The sequence below is a fragment of the Bubalus kerabau genome, chromosome 17, assembly GCF_029407905.1.
Source record: "Bubalus kerabau isolate K-KA32 ecotype Philippines breed swamp buffalo chromosome 17, PCC_UOA_SB_1v2, whole genome shotgun sequence".
NCBI lineage: Eukaryota > Metazoa > Chordata > Mammalia > Artiodactyla > Bovidae > Bubalus > Bubalus kerabau.
Genome location: NC_073640.1, coordinates 38,543,018 through 38,554,599, shown reverse-complemented (window position 1 = coordinate 38,554,599; position 11,582 = coordinate 38,543,018). Strand labels below are relative to the sequence as shown.

At 57.0% G+C, this 11,582-nt stretch overlaps 3 protein-coding genes across 5 annotated transcripts; all 3 read left to right on the top strand.

The window, feature by feature from the left end:
- The first annotated feature begins 80 nt into the window (after positions 1-80).
- Positions 81-3,473, top strand: LCAT (lecithin-cholesterol acyltransferase). 2 transcript variants are annotated; one of them, XM_055554178.1, is made up of 7 exons: positions 250-362; positions 485-573; positions 1,082-1,238; positions 1,317-1,432; positions 1,528-1,623; positions 1,709-1,933; positions 2,773-3,473. In XM_055554178.1, exons 3-7 carry the CDS (start codon positions 1,144-1,146, stop codon positions 3,345-3,347), a joined length of 1,107 nt encoding a protein of 368 aa, XP_055410153.1. In that variant the 5' UTR covers positions 250-362; positions 485-573; positions 1,082-1,143; the 3' UTR covers positions 3,348-3,473. The 2 variants fall into 2 exon arrangements, with proteins under 2 accessions (XP_055410152.1, XP_055410153.1); XM_055554177.1 differs by lacking the exon at positions 485-573 and having other exon boundaries at positions 81-362.
- A 217-nt stretch (positions 3,474-3,690) lies between these two features.
- PSMB10 (proteasome 20S subunit beta 10) lies at positions 3,691-7,390 on the top strand. Of its 2 annotated transcripts, XM_055554179.1 has the most exons (8): positions 4,735-4,959; positions 5,194-5,281; positions 5,373-5,470; positions 5,582-5,722; positions 5,999-6,114; positions 6,225-6,283; positions 6,915-7,066; positions 7,191-7,389. In XM_055554179.1, the coding sequence occupies exons 1-8, from the start codon at positions 4,904-4,906 to the stop codon at positions 7,300-7,302; spliced, it is 822 nt and encodes a 273-aa protein (XP_055410154.1). In that variant the 5' UTR covers positions 4,735-4,903; the 3' UTR covers positions 7,303-7,389. The 2 variants fall into 2 exon arrangements, with proteins under 2 accessions (XP_055410155.1, XP_055410154.1); XM_055554180.1 differs by lacking the exon at positions 6,915-7,066 and having other exon boundaries at positions 3,691-4,959; positions 7,191-7,390.
- Positions 7,391-8,245: 855 nt separating this feature from the next.
- CTRL (chymotrypsin like) lies at positions 8,246-11,576 on the top strand. Its single transcript, XM_055554181.1, is given in 9 exon segments — positions 8,246-9,697; positions 10,325-10,428; positions 10,519-10,595; positions 10,715-10,785; positions 10,839-10,860; positions 10,961-11,103; positions 11,170-11,244; positions 11,247-11,350; positions 11,415-11,576. Coding segments are annotated over 9 exon segments (822 nt in total). The 5' UTR covers positions 8,246-9,633.
- The last annotated feature ends 6 nt before the right edge of the window (positions 11,577-11,582 follow it).

Sequence of the window (11,582 nt, the reverse complement as noted above, 5' to 3'; positions counted from 1 at the left end):
GGCTCTGTTTCCCCTGGCACGGGGGAAGAAGGCGGGACTGAATCCAGGCCCAGAGCCGGCTCCCTAAGGCTGTGCCCCTTTCCGGCAACCGCTGGCCAGCCCCATTGGCCAGGCTGTCCCTCCCACTGGCCCTGGGGCCCCTCCCACCCCCACTCCAGATAAGGCCAGCCCAGGACCGCTTTAGCGGGCACCAGGCACTAGGGCTGGAATGGGGCTGCCCGGCTCCCCGCGGCAGTGGGTCCTGCTGCTGCTGGGGCTGCTGCTCCCCCCCGCCGCCCCTTTCTGGCTCTTCAATGTGCTGTTTCCCCCGCACACCACGCCCAAGGCTGAGCTCAGTAACCACACACGGCCCGTCATCCTCGGTAAGCCCCCACCAGGCCCCTGATACACCCGGCCAGCCCTTGGGGAACCAGGGCCCCCACCCCTGGTAGCAGAGCCTGCCAACGCCCTTCTGCCCGTGCATTAGCCCTGATTCTTAATTCAGTGTTTGGAGGGGCCAGAGGCTTGTCCTGAGGAGAAATCCACCCCTTCGTGCACCACACTGTTCCTGTGTCTCCAGGGTGTCTCCCCCAGGTGGGTGGAGTGGAGGGTGGGTGTGCCGGAGGGCTTGGTCAGGGCATTACAAGCTGTGGTCAGCTGTAGCTGTAGCCAGACCCTGGGTCCAGCCCCCTCCCTCCCCCCAGCCGCTCCTTCCTCAGCCCCCACCCCAGCAAGGACGAGGTGCCCAGCCCAGGAGAGCAGGAGAGGCCTGTCAAGTCCTGCCCCCACTCCCCACTCTATTTGTTCTCCTCTTGGACTTTGGCAGAGATGGAGAGTCATGCTATCTGTTTGCTCTGTGGGGGCAGTGGTCAGTGGCCTTGGCCCCTGGATCTTCCCTCCCTGGGGGGAGTCTGGGCTTTGGGGAGATGGAGCAGTGGATATGAACAGAAAGAGAGGATCTTGTCCTTAGTCTCTGGGGGTTGACGGTGTGTATAGGAGAGGAAGGGGTGGGGCTAGTCACTGTGGTGTCGGGGAGGTGAGGCTAGGGTGGGTCCACCACGGGAGAATGGAAGGGATCCAGAGTGAAGGCTGGTGCCCGCAGTGCCCGGCTGCCTGGGGAATCAGCTGGAAGCCAAGCTGGATAAACCGAGTGTGGTGAACTGGATGTGCTACCGCAAGACGGAGGACTTTTTCACCATCTGGCTAGACCTCAACATGTTCCTGCCCCTTGGGGTAGACTGCTGGATTGACAACACCAGGTGGGTGCCGTCCCCTCTGGCCTAGTCCCTTGCCCTCCTTCTTGGCTGCGGGTCCGCTGAATGTCCCACTGTCCCCAGGGTTGTGTACAATCGCAGCTCTGGGCGGGTGTCCAATGCCCCCGGTGTACAGATCCGTGTCCCTGGCTTTGGCAAGACCTACTCTGTCGAATACCTGGACAGCAGCAAGTTGGCAGGTGTGTGTGTGCTGAGGGAGAGGGTGGGGCTCTAGGCTGTGTTGGGCTTGCAGGGGCCATGGCCACAGCCCCTGGTGCCGCTGCCTCCCTGACAGGTTATATGCACACACTGGTACAGAACCTGGTCAACAATGGGTACGTGCGGGATGAGACAGTGCGGGCCGCCCCCTACGACTGGCGGCTGGAGCCTAGTGAGTGTCTCCATGTTTAGGGGGCTTGGGGGGCAGGGCGGAGGCCCCCACCTCCAGCCATGCTGACCCATCCACCCCACTGCAGGCCAGCAGGAGGAGTACTACCTGAAGCTTGCTGGACTGGTGGAGGAGATGCATGCCACATATGGGAAGCCCGTCTTCCTCATTGGGCACAGCCTTGGCTGCCTGCACCTGCTCTATTTCTTACTGCGCCAACCCCAGACCTGGAAGGACCGCTTCATCGACGGTTTCATCTCTCTCGGGGCTCCCTGGGGTGGCTCCATCAAGCCTATGTTAGTCTTGGCCTCAGGTGAGAGGGCCTCCTGTTTCTTCTCACATTGCCCAGCTGGGGGGTGTTGTCTACCACCTCTGGGAAATAGCCCCTTTCATTGTCCTTGGAGAGCAGTGAGCCCAGCCTGGACTGTTAGACAAACTCCTGACAGTTTGTCTCAGCAATGACAAAGGGGAGGTAAACAAAGATGAAGTGAATCCCAGCAATCTGACTCATTGCTGAGTCTGACTGAGGTCTGTTCCTTGTGGCCTCAGGTCTACCCACTCAGCTCCCAGGAGCTGCTTTGCACACGGATCTTCCCTAAGCCAGGCCACAGCAGATCTGCCAAAGCCAGGGCCAGACCCCAGGAGCCCCTCCTGCCCTTCCCCGATACCTCATGTGGAGCACCTGCTGTAGGCTGAGCACAGCTGGACATGGTCTTACCCCTAGGAGCTGAAGTGAAGGAAACACTCCTCAGACCACATCAATGGGTGTCAAACAGAGATGGGTCTCATCTCATCCTTCCCAGAACACAGCTCTGAGCCCTGTGCAGCACAGGCCACAAGGGTCGACAGACACTTGCCTGAGACAGAACTGCCAGCACTATATCCCCCCAACTCATACTCCCGTCCTCAGGAAACACTGCTCCCCTGCCCTCCTGTTGAAGCCCTCCAGCTCTGCCTGTCAGAGGTGCCATCGGGGCTTCTCAGTTAACAAGTACACATGAGCACCTCCTGAATGCTAGGCCAGTTCTAGTCTGAGACTTGGATTCTGTGTTTGGATTGGGCAAGGACAAGATTGAGTGTCCAGCGGAGCTTGGGCTGGGGGGTAAGTTGTGGGCCTGGAGTAGCCCTGCCCACCTTGCTCTCTGTCCTCAGGTGACAACCAAGGCATCCCAATCATGTCCAGCATCAAGCTGAAAGAGGAGCAGCGCATGACGACAACGTCACCCTGGATGTTTCCCGCCAGGCAGACGTGGCCTGAGGACCATGTGTTCATTTCCACCCCCAGTATCAACTACACAAGCCGTGACATGCAGCGCTTCTTTACAGACCTGCACTTTGAGGAAGGCTGGTACATGTGGCTCCAGTCACGTGACCTGCTGGCAGGCCTCCCAGCACCTGGCGTGGAAGTGTACTGTCTCTATGGCATAGGCCTGCCCACTCCCAGCACCTACATCTATGACCACGGCTTCCCCTACACAGACCCTGTGGATGTGCTATATGAGGATGGTGATGACACTGTGGCCACACGCAGCACCGAGCTCTGTGCCCGCTGGCAGGGCCGCCAGAAACAGCCCGTGCACCTGCTGCCTCTGCCAGGGACACAGCACCTCAATATGGTCTTCAGCAATCAGACACTGGAGCACATCAATGCCATCCTGCTGGGTATATACCGAAATAGCACTGCTGTACCCCCGACTGCCAGTCCAAATCCCATGCCCCCTGAATAAAGACATTCCTTTGCTGTTAAAAGCCCTGACATGTGTGTTGTGGGTTGAAGGAAAAGCACTAGGGTCCTCACACCAGGATGCATTCATCTGCAGCCACAGGCCTGGTGCTTTGTGGAGTAAAGAGCTTTGCTAAAGCCTGGGACTGAACTGGGCACCTTGAGATGTATAGCTTCCCACAAGAAGGGCGTGGCAACCTAGCCTGGCAGGCTACAGTCCATAGAGTCACAAAGACGGACACGACTGGAGCGATTTAGCTTGCACAAACTGCTGGTTGAGCTGTTTAAGCAGCCTGCCTGTGCCTACCTCTGCTCTGGGCATGGGGACTGGAGGCAGCTGCACACATAGCAGTGGAATGGGCATACATGGAGCCAAGGGTACAGGATGTAGAAGATCTGAAATGTCCCTCCTAGCTCCCAAATGGGCAGGCGAGACCCCACCTCTGGACAGAGGCTTTTGAGTGCTAGGTGGATGACAGAAGCACAAGAGTTTAGAATGTAGGAGAGTGACAGCCATTAAATAGGTCACTTCACTAGTGAAGATTTAATTTTTAGGTAATGGAGCTAAGTGATCTGAGAGAAAGGTATAGAGAGCAACAAGGTGGTGAGTCTTGTGGGTCAGGAAAGGCTTCCCAGAGGAGGTGTTGCCAATGCAGAGATCAGATGGAATGAATGAGAAGGGTGACTGTAAAGACTCGTTTGAGCCTAAGAGCTGTGTGCAACTGATACAGGGTTTAACCAGGGGGTGTGACCAGATTTCCAACCTAGAAAAGAGTCCCCTCTCTACAGAGCATGGAGTGTAGTCTGGGGTGGAGGGTGAAGGGCAGGAATTGTGGGGAAACCAGGGAGGCCAATGCTGTGCCCAGCAGGGAAAGGATGCTAGCCAAGACAAGTAGTAATCCAGAGAAAGAAGTGGCTAGATAAAGGGTCCTTTGGGAGGTGAAATAAGGCTTGGCCATGGGCAGAGCCCAGCATGCCTACAGGCCACCTGAGGGACAATCATGATGCCCCTCCTGAGAGAGGGGATGGCATCTGAAACATGGAAGACAGATCAGCATCGCCTTGGCTGAGAGGACTGAGCCTCAGTGTTTGAGTTTTGGGAAGAAGGCAAAGACAGCAAACAAGAGGCAGGAGTTGGGAGAAGGACAAAAGGCAGCCATGACTGATGCTGTTGAAGATGGGTAATAATAAGAACAGAGACTTGGTCAATGTGATAGCCTTAGGGCACTGAGACTTGAGGTTAAAGGTAGGGGTCAGGGTAGGCAGAGCTCGGGGCTCAGGCTGGACAATGGCCAAAGAGGAGGGATTTGTCCCTCTGTTCAGACAGAGGACCCAGGAGCAGCTTGGAGTGCCAGGCAAGGGACATCTCCCCTCTTCCTAAGTTGCAAAAGACAGAGCTGAAGGTGAAAGTGAAAGAGAAGCTGCAGAAAGGGACCAGCATGCTTTGAGGAAAGGTGAAAGCGAAAGGGGGAAACAATAGTGCAGCCGTGCAGAGGACAAGCCTTCCGCCTTCTTTTATTCCTGCTGATCCCACTGCTCTGACCCCCTGCCCACCTGGAGATGCAGAAGACAGTGCTAGAGCCCCAAAGGGGTTTCTCCTTCGAGAACTGTGACAGGTGAGGGCGGGAATGGTTGGTTCCCCAGCTGCCTATGCCCTTCAGCGAGGGCTTCCGGGAGTGACAACCCCAGGATCTTTAAAATTCCTGGGGGCGAGAGTGGGGGAGGGTACGTGTGTTGAAAGACGGGTTCCCAGGTTTACCGCAGGAGGTGAGGGAAACCGGGACAGAGGTAGGGGATGTGATGAGGGTCCCAGAAGAACTGAAACCTGGGCCTCTCCTCTCCGTTTCCAGAAACGCAGCCTTGCAACGCACCCTCCCGGGGCTCCGGGTCCCTCACGCACGCAAGACCGGGACCACCATTGCAGGCCTTGTGTTCCAAGTAAGCAGGGAGCTGGGATGGCGCGGCCTAGAAGGGCGGCGGGAAATGGGACGTGGGGACTAGGCCAACGGCTCCTCCCTCCCATCCCCAGGACGGGGTCATCTTGGGCGCGGATACTCGGGCCACTAACGATTCGGTCGTCGCGGACAAGATCTGTGAAAAGATCCACTTCATCGCCCCCAAAATCTAGTGAGCATCCCCCCGCCTAACTCTCCCCCTCCAAGAACCGCCCCCTCGTTCCCATCCGGGGTGCCAGCACATCCCAGCAACGCCCACACGGACCCCTCCTTTCGCCCTCAGCTGCTGTGGGGCTGGAGTAGCCGCGGACGCCGAGATGACCACGCGGATGGCGGCGTCCAACATGGAGCTACACGCGCTGTCCACGGGCCGCGAGTGCCGCGTGGCCACCGTCACCCGCATGCTGCGCCAGACGCTCTTCCGGTGCTGAGGCGGGTCTAAGCTGACCCCGTGGAGGGGCAGCTGCGGGGAGGGCGGGGCTGAGAGGACACAGGACCGGAGAAAGGGCGGGGCTGAGAAGTCCGAGAGCCCGGAAGAGGCGGGCCTAAGAGGAGCTAAGAGGGCAACGGCGAGGAGCGCTGTCAGTTACGGGGAGCCAGACCGCGGGAAGGGGCGGGGTTCGGACGCAGGGGCGGTTTCGTGGAGGGGCGGGACTTGGGCTCCGGTGCGTTCCGCTGACCGTACCCACTCGGCGAAAAGGTACCAGGGCTACGTGGGAGCGTCACTGATCGTGGGCGGCGTGGACTTCACAGGACCGCAGCTCTACAGCGTGCACCCCCATGGCTCCTACAGCCGGCTGCCCTTCACGGCCCTGGGTGAGCGCTTCTGCCCGCTGTCCACGAACCTTGCTATGCGACCCTGACCTCAACGTTTATCCCACGACTGGGCCGCCGCAGTTGATCTCAGATGCCCCTCTTGCTTGCAGGATCCGGCCAGGATGCGGCCATAGCAGTGCTAGAGGACCGGTTCCAGCCGAACATGACGGTGAGTGACACCTGCCCCCACTCCCCGACCACCACATTATGCGAGCATTGATGGGAAGTGCACCCGCGAGCTGGGGAAACGCAGAGGAACCCTGGCCTAGTCGGGGAAGGCTTCTCGGAGGTGACGATTGAGTGGAGACTGAGGGGCCAGTGGAATGAGGGCGAGGTGCTATTCTAACAGTGCCAAAGCTTGTACTGCCTCAGAAGTCAAAACTCAGTGCCACTTGAAGTTGAGGAGAGAGGAACAGCAGGTGGGGTCTGGGGTCTGGATTTCGTTTGGGATGGATGGAAGCAGAAGGCATATGTATGTCACTTTATAAGCGGCTAAGGCCCAGAAAGAAAAGGCAGTGAGTGGGGAATTGGGGGTGGGTGAACAGGCCAGTGGAAGCAGAGCCACAAGTGTGACTCAGAAGTTTGTGAAGATGGGGGCAGTGGGAACATGGTGTCACGGTACAGGGGACACTGAAACCAGGGTAGAGGAGCTTGGGGTGGAGATGGGGGTGTAGGGCGAGAGAGAGGGAAGTTTGGGTGTGAGCAAATGAGGCCTGGCTTCAAGATGAACTGTGTCCAGGCTACAGCCTAAGGGTGATCTAGAAGGGTTCATCAGGCCTCATTGACACACATCATTGCAGCTGGAGGCAGCGCAGGAGCTGCTGGTGGAAGCCATCACTGCAGGGATCCTGGGTGACCTGGGCTCTGGGGGCAATGTGGATGCATGTGTGATCACCGCGGCTGGTGCCAAGATGCTGCGAGCCCTGAGCTCTCCCACAAAGCCTATAGAGAGGTAGGAGCACCGGGGGTGGAGGAATCCCAGGGGAGGATGGATGGGGTAGTAGCAGAAGACAGGGCTATAGCGGACGGGACACTTGATGGGCCCCTTTTGAGGAGTCATCCCTGCTTCTTCCCAGGTCCAGCCAGTACCGCTTTGCCCCTGGCACCACACCTGTCCTGTCCCAGACAGTGGTACCGCTGACCCTGGAGCTGGTGGAGGAAACTGTGCAGGCCATGGATGTGGAGTGAAGGAGGGTGAGGCTTAGAGCTTGGAACAAGGAGGAATAAACCCAGAAAACACAAACACCTACCTCAGCAGATGACTGTGTCTTTCTTGGGTGGAGGGGAACAAGCAGCCAGCAGGGCTCTGTGGCTAAGTTGTCCCTGCAAAGGCCATTCCTTCCCATGGCTGCAGAGTCTGGCCTGAGGGGCACCATTCACTCACCACCTTAGTCATCTACCCCTCTAGAACCCCAGCCCTGGCAAGCCACTGCAGGCTCAAGGTGGAAAGACCCCTCTCCATACCATGGAGGATCCCCCTATCACTCCCATGCCTGGCTTTTGCCCTCTGGTTCATGGGAGACCATTGTACAACCCAAAAGGCTCTATGTACTGCCCCCACCTAGAGCCTTTACTTGCCTCATCAGTGACCAAGGACCAAGCCCACAGCTCCCAGTCAGACCACACCCCACACACACCCCGCATTGCCCCACTATGGCTAAAATGCCGATGGAGGAGCTGCTTCCTGATTCCAACGGCAAGTTCTCACAAGCACACTCCTACAACGCCTTTATCTGTGAAACCCCTCTGATGACCAGGCACACCTGAGGTACTAACACGACGCTGAGCTTCTGTTTGCACTTGTTGGGCTATGACTAGGGGGACTGACTCTGTTTTCTGACTGCCAGGGGTCACAGGGCTCACGTGGGAAGAGATGACATGACACATTTATCCAGAAGACTTTTGCTGAGCACCCAGGTGCTAGGTGCTGGTGGGAGCATCCTGCCCTGGGAGAGAATGGCATAATTCCCCTGGAGCTTTGGAACTGCTAGAATCTGCCCAGTCCCTGGGGATAGCCTACTCCAGGCTGGACATCCCTAGGTCCCTGATTGTGCTTTTTCTCTCAGTGTTTTTATTATGTTTTATTATGAAGGGTTTTATTTTTATAAACATAAAAACTGAAAAAATTGCACACTGGGGGCTTCCCTGGTGGCTCAGTGGTAAAGAATCCGCCTGCCAATGTGGGAGACAGGGGTTTGCTACCTGGTCCAGGAAGATCCCACATACTGAGGAGCATGGGCCACAACTACTGAGCCTGTGCTCTAGAGCTGGGAAAGCTCAACAATCAAGCCCATGTGCCGCAACTACTGAAGTCCATGCATCCTACAGCCTGTGCGCCACCAGAGAAGCCACTGCAATGAGAAGCCTGTGCATTGCAACAAAGAGTAGCCCTTGATCACCACAACCAGAGAAACGCCTGCATAGCAACGAAGCTCCAGCACAGACAAAAATAAATAAGTAAAATTATATACATAAAAAAAACTTCTCCCTGAAAACCATCAGAGTGTTTGGGTTTAAAAAAAAAAAAATTCCACATTGAACACCTATATACCCACCACAGACTTTACAATTAGTATTTTGTTATATTTGCTTTATTACCTATCTATCCTTCTCTCCAGTCAACAATTAACTTATTTTTTTTTCATCTTGTTGTTTTGACTGATGTGTTCTTGAATCAGCCACAGTGCTCACACTCTTAAAAGGAGGCAAACCAACTTACCCATTGCAACTCTGCACACAGGTGTGTCTTCTCTCCCTCAGTTCAGGCTCAGCTTGGAGCTCTTCAGTGAATGGGCTGTAGATACCAGGGCTTGTTCATGGGAGCCCCAAGGGCTGGACGCTGTGAGATTTGATGGCTGTCACCCTTCTACCCCTGGTCTCCATCCAGGGTAGGTCAGTCACCAAGAGCTCATACCTTGCCCTCCTGTGCACAAGACCCTTCCCAGACATCATCATGAACAGTGTGGGCTCTGGAACCAGACAGATGAAGCTTTGGGCCCACGCATACCATGTGGCAGGAGAGTCATCACCTCCCTGACCAAACCATGACTTCTGTTCCAAGTTGACAAGGAATCACTGAGATGATGTGTTAGGATTTGCCCTGTCCTGGCCACTGGCCCTGGCTCTCCACAGTAGAGCTGGTACAGGTCTACTCTACCAGTCAGGAACACCCCTGAGTGCTAAGCAGACTTTTTTGGGTCTGGCACTCCTGATAACCGTGGGAGACTTCCCTGATACCAGCCGCCAAGTGGTCAGCATTAAGGCTAAGCACAAGTCCTTAGTACCTGGTGCTCAACACTTGAGAGGTGAGGTGGGGAGCCAATCAGAGGACAGGATTTGGGGGATGGAGAAGGTGAGAGCCTCACACCTGGGCTCTATCTGCTAAGGCCTGGGTGGAGGGCTCTGACACAGGAGAACCCTCCTGCTGACACAGCATGGGAAGGAGCTGCTTGGCTTCACTCCTGGGACTTTGGTGCAAGGACAAGGAGACCCATAAAGCCAGGCCCAGTTCTCAGCCTCATGTCTGCTGTAATGTTGCTGCTCAGACTGACCCTCAGCCTCATCCTCCTTAGCTCCTCCTGGGGTGAGTGGGCCTGGCCCAGCCCTGACTGAACAGCCTTAGGGCAACACAGTATCAGCCCAGGCTTCCTGCTCAGGGGCTGAGAAGGGGCTGGGGTGGCTAGAAGGCAAGCAGGTAGATAAGAGTGGGCAAAGGAAAAAGGGTGTGGCAGGGCTGGGAGAAAGCAAGAGGTGGGCAGGGGCCAGTCTCCCAAATGGGATGGGAGCTTAGGCCGGGTCCAGGAGCAGGGGAGGGTTTAGGAAGCTTCAAAGCAAAAGGATGTATAGTTTAAAAGCCATCTGGCTGTATGTGGGGTCCAGACTGCTGAGGTCTGGAGTGAGTGGAGAGGTTAGAAAGGAAGGGGACAACATACACCTGGGTCAGAGGGAAGAATGGCCTGGGATGGGGGGTGGAGTAGAGCTGGTGTGAGTAGGATGGAGAGAGATGTGGAAGAATGGACAGGACTTCGGGGCTGGTTGGACGGGGCAGCTGAGATTGCTGTAGAGGCCCAGAGGTGCTCATGAGAGGAAGAGCAGTGATAAGAGCCCTCTTGATCTGGACCCCTTTGGAGACACAGCCTGGGGGTACCCAGGAGGAGAGGAGAAGTGGGCTGGGATGCGGGAAGCAGGTCCTTTCCAGTCCAATGGCCAGGCTGTGGCGTTCTTGCCATTAAACCAGCGCTGCACTTCAGCCAGAGGACTGTCAATGGGAAGATGATAGTGCTGGGCTCCTGGCCCTGGGAGGTGTCCCCGTAGGTACAGGACCCTGGTGGTGGGGCAGGATCTCAGGTGTTTCATGCCTGGGTTTAGCCTGGGCCCACCCCCACTGCTAACCCCTGACCCCAGGACAGCAAAGGCTTCTGCTTCTGCGGTGGGTCTGTCATTGGCCAGTCCAGGGCGGTCACGGCTGCCCAATGCAATGTTGTGGGAGTGCTTCCCCTCTCCCTGCCCCACCCCTGCCCCACCTCCCCACCGCCTTGCTCTGGAGGCCCCTCTCGTGTCACTCTGCCCTCCCTCTGGCTGCCCAACCCCACTCTCACTGCAGCCCTGGCTGCCACTTTGTCATCCTGGGTGAGTACGACCGAGCATCTGGTGCTGAGCCTTTGCAGGTCTGTCCATCTTGTGCTGAGTGCCTGGGCCGCAGACGGGAAAGGAAGGGTGGGCAGTGTAGGTGTGTAGGCCCTGGGGGTGAGGAACTCACAGGATGCCCTGGTCTAAACCCTGGCACCCATCACCCTGGGGGCCTGTGCCCATGCCCATCCTACACGGCCCCTTCCTGGCTCCACAGGCACACTTCCTGGAATCCCACCACTATGAACAATGATCTCACATTACTGACACTCGCCTCCCCAGCCCAGTACACAATGTGCGTCTCACCAGTTTTCCTGGCTTCCTCAAATGAGGCACTGTCTGAAGGCCTCACATGGCTGGGTGCCTCAGTGGTGTGGGTAGGAACTTGGGTCAAAAATCTGGGTGGAAGGGAAGGGTAGGGGCAAGCCATGTGGGGCATAACCAGCCCTGCCCGGCCCACAGGCAGTGTGACTCGGGCACACCTGCGGCAGCGGGTTCTGCCCTGCTCACTGTGAGACGGTGCCAGCAGTACCGGGGCTCATGCATCACCAGCTCCACGATCTGTCAGGGGCCTCCTTGCGCCAGCTGAGTGCTGGCCCCCTGTCCTGTCCTCAGCACTTTCCTGTGGTACTCCCACCCCCCATGCAGACTTCTCCCCTCTCTTCCGCCAGGGTGATTCTGGAGGCCTGCTTGTCTGCCAGAAGGGGAACACATGGGTGCTCACTGATACGGTCTCCTGGGGCACCAGTGACTGCAGTGTGCCCACGCCTGCCATGTACACTCAGGTCAGCAGGTTCAGTACCTGGGTCAATCAGGTCACAGCCTACAACTGAGCCTGC

Excerpts from the sequence above, each read along its gene's own strand:
- PSMB10 (XM_055554179.1), top strand. The coding sequence starts at position 4,904 with ATGCAGAAGACAGTGCTAGAGCCCCAAAGGGGTTTCTCCTTCGAGAAC. Across the intron at positions 5,723-5,998 it reads CTGCGCCAGACGCTCTTCCG|GTACCAGGGCTACGTGGGAG; the intron begins GTGCTGAGGCGG and ends CTCGGCGAAAAG. Across the intron at positions 6,284-6,914 it reads GGTTCCAGCCGAACATGACG|CTGGAGGCAGCGCAGGAGCT; the intron begins GTGAGTGACACC and ends ACATCATTGCAG.
- LCAT (XM_055554177.1), top strand. The coding sequence starts at position 209 with ATGGGGCTGCCCGGCTCCCCGCGGCAGTGGGTCCTGCTGCTGCTGGGG. Across the intron at positions 363-1,081 it reads CACACGGCCCGTCATCCTCG|TGCCCGGCTGCCTGGGGAAT; the intron begins GTAAGCCCCCAC and ends TGGTGCCCGCAG. Across the intron at positions 1,934-2,772 it reads TATGTTAGTCTTGGCCTCAG|GTGACAACCAAGGCATCCCA; the intron begins GTGAGAGGGCCT and ends CTCTGTCCTCAG.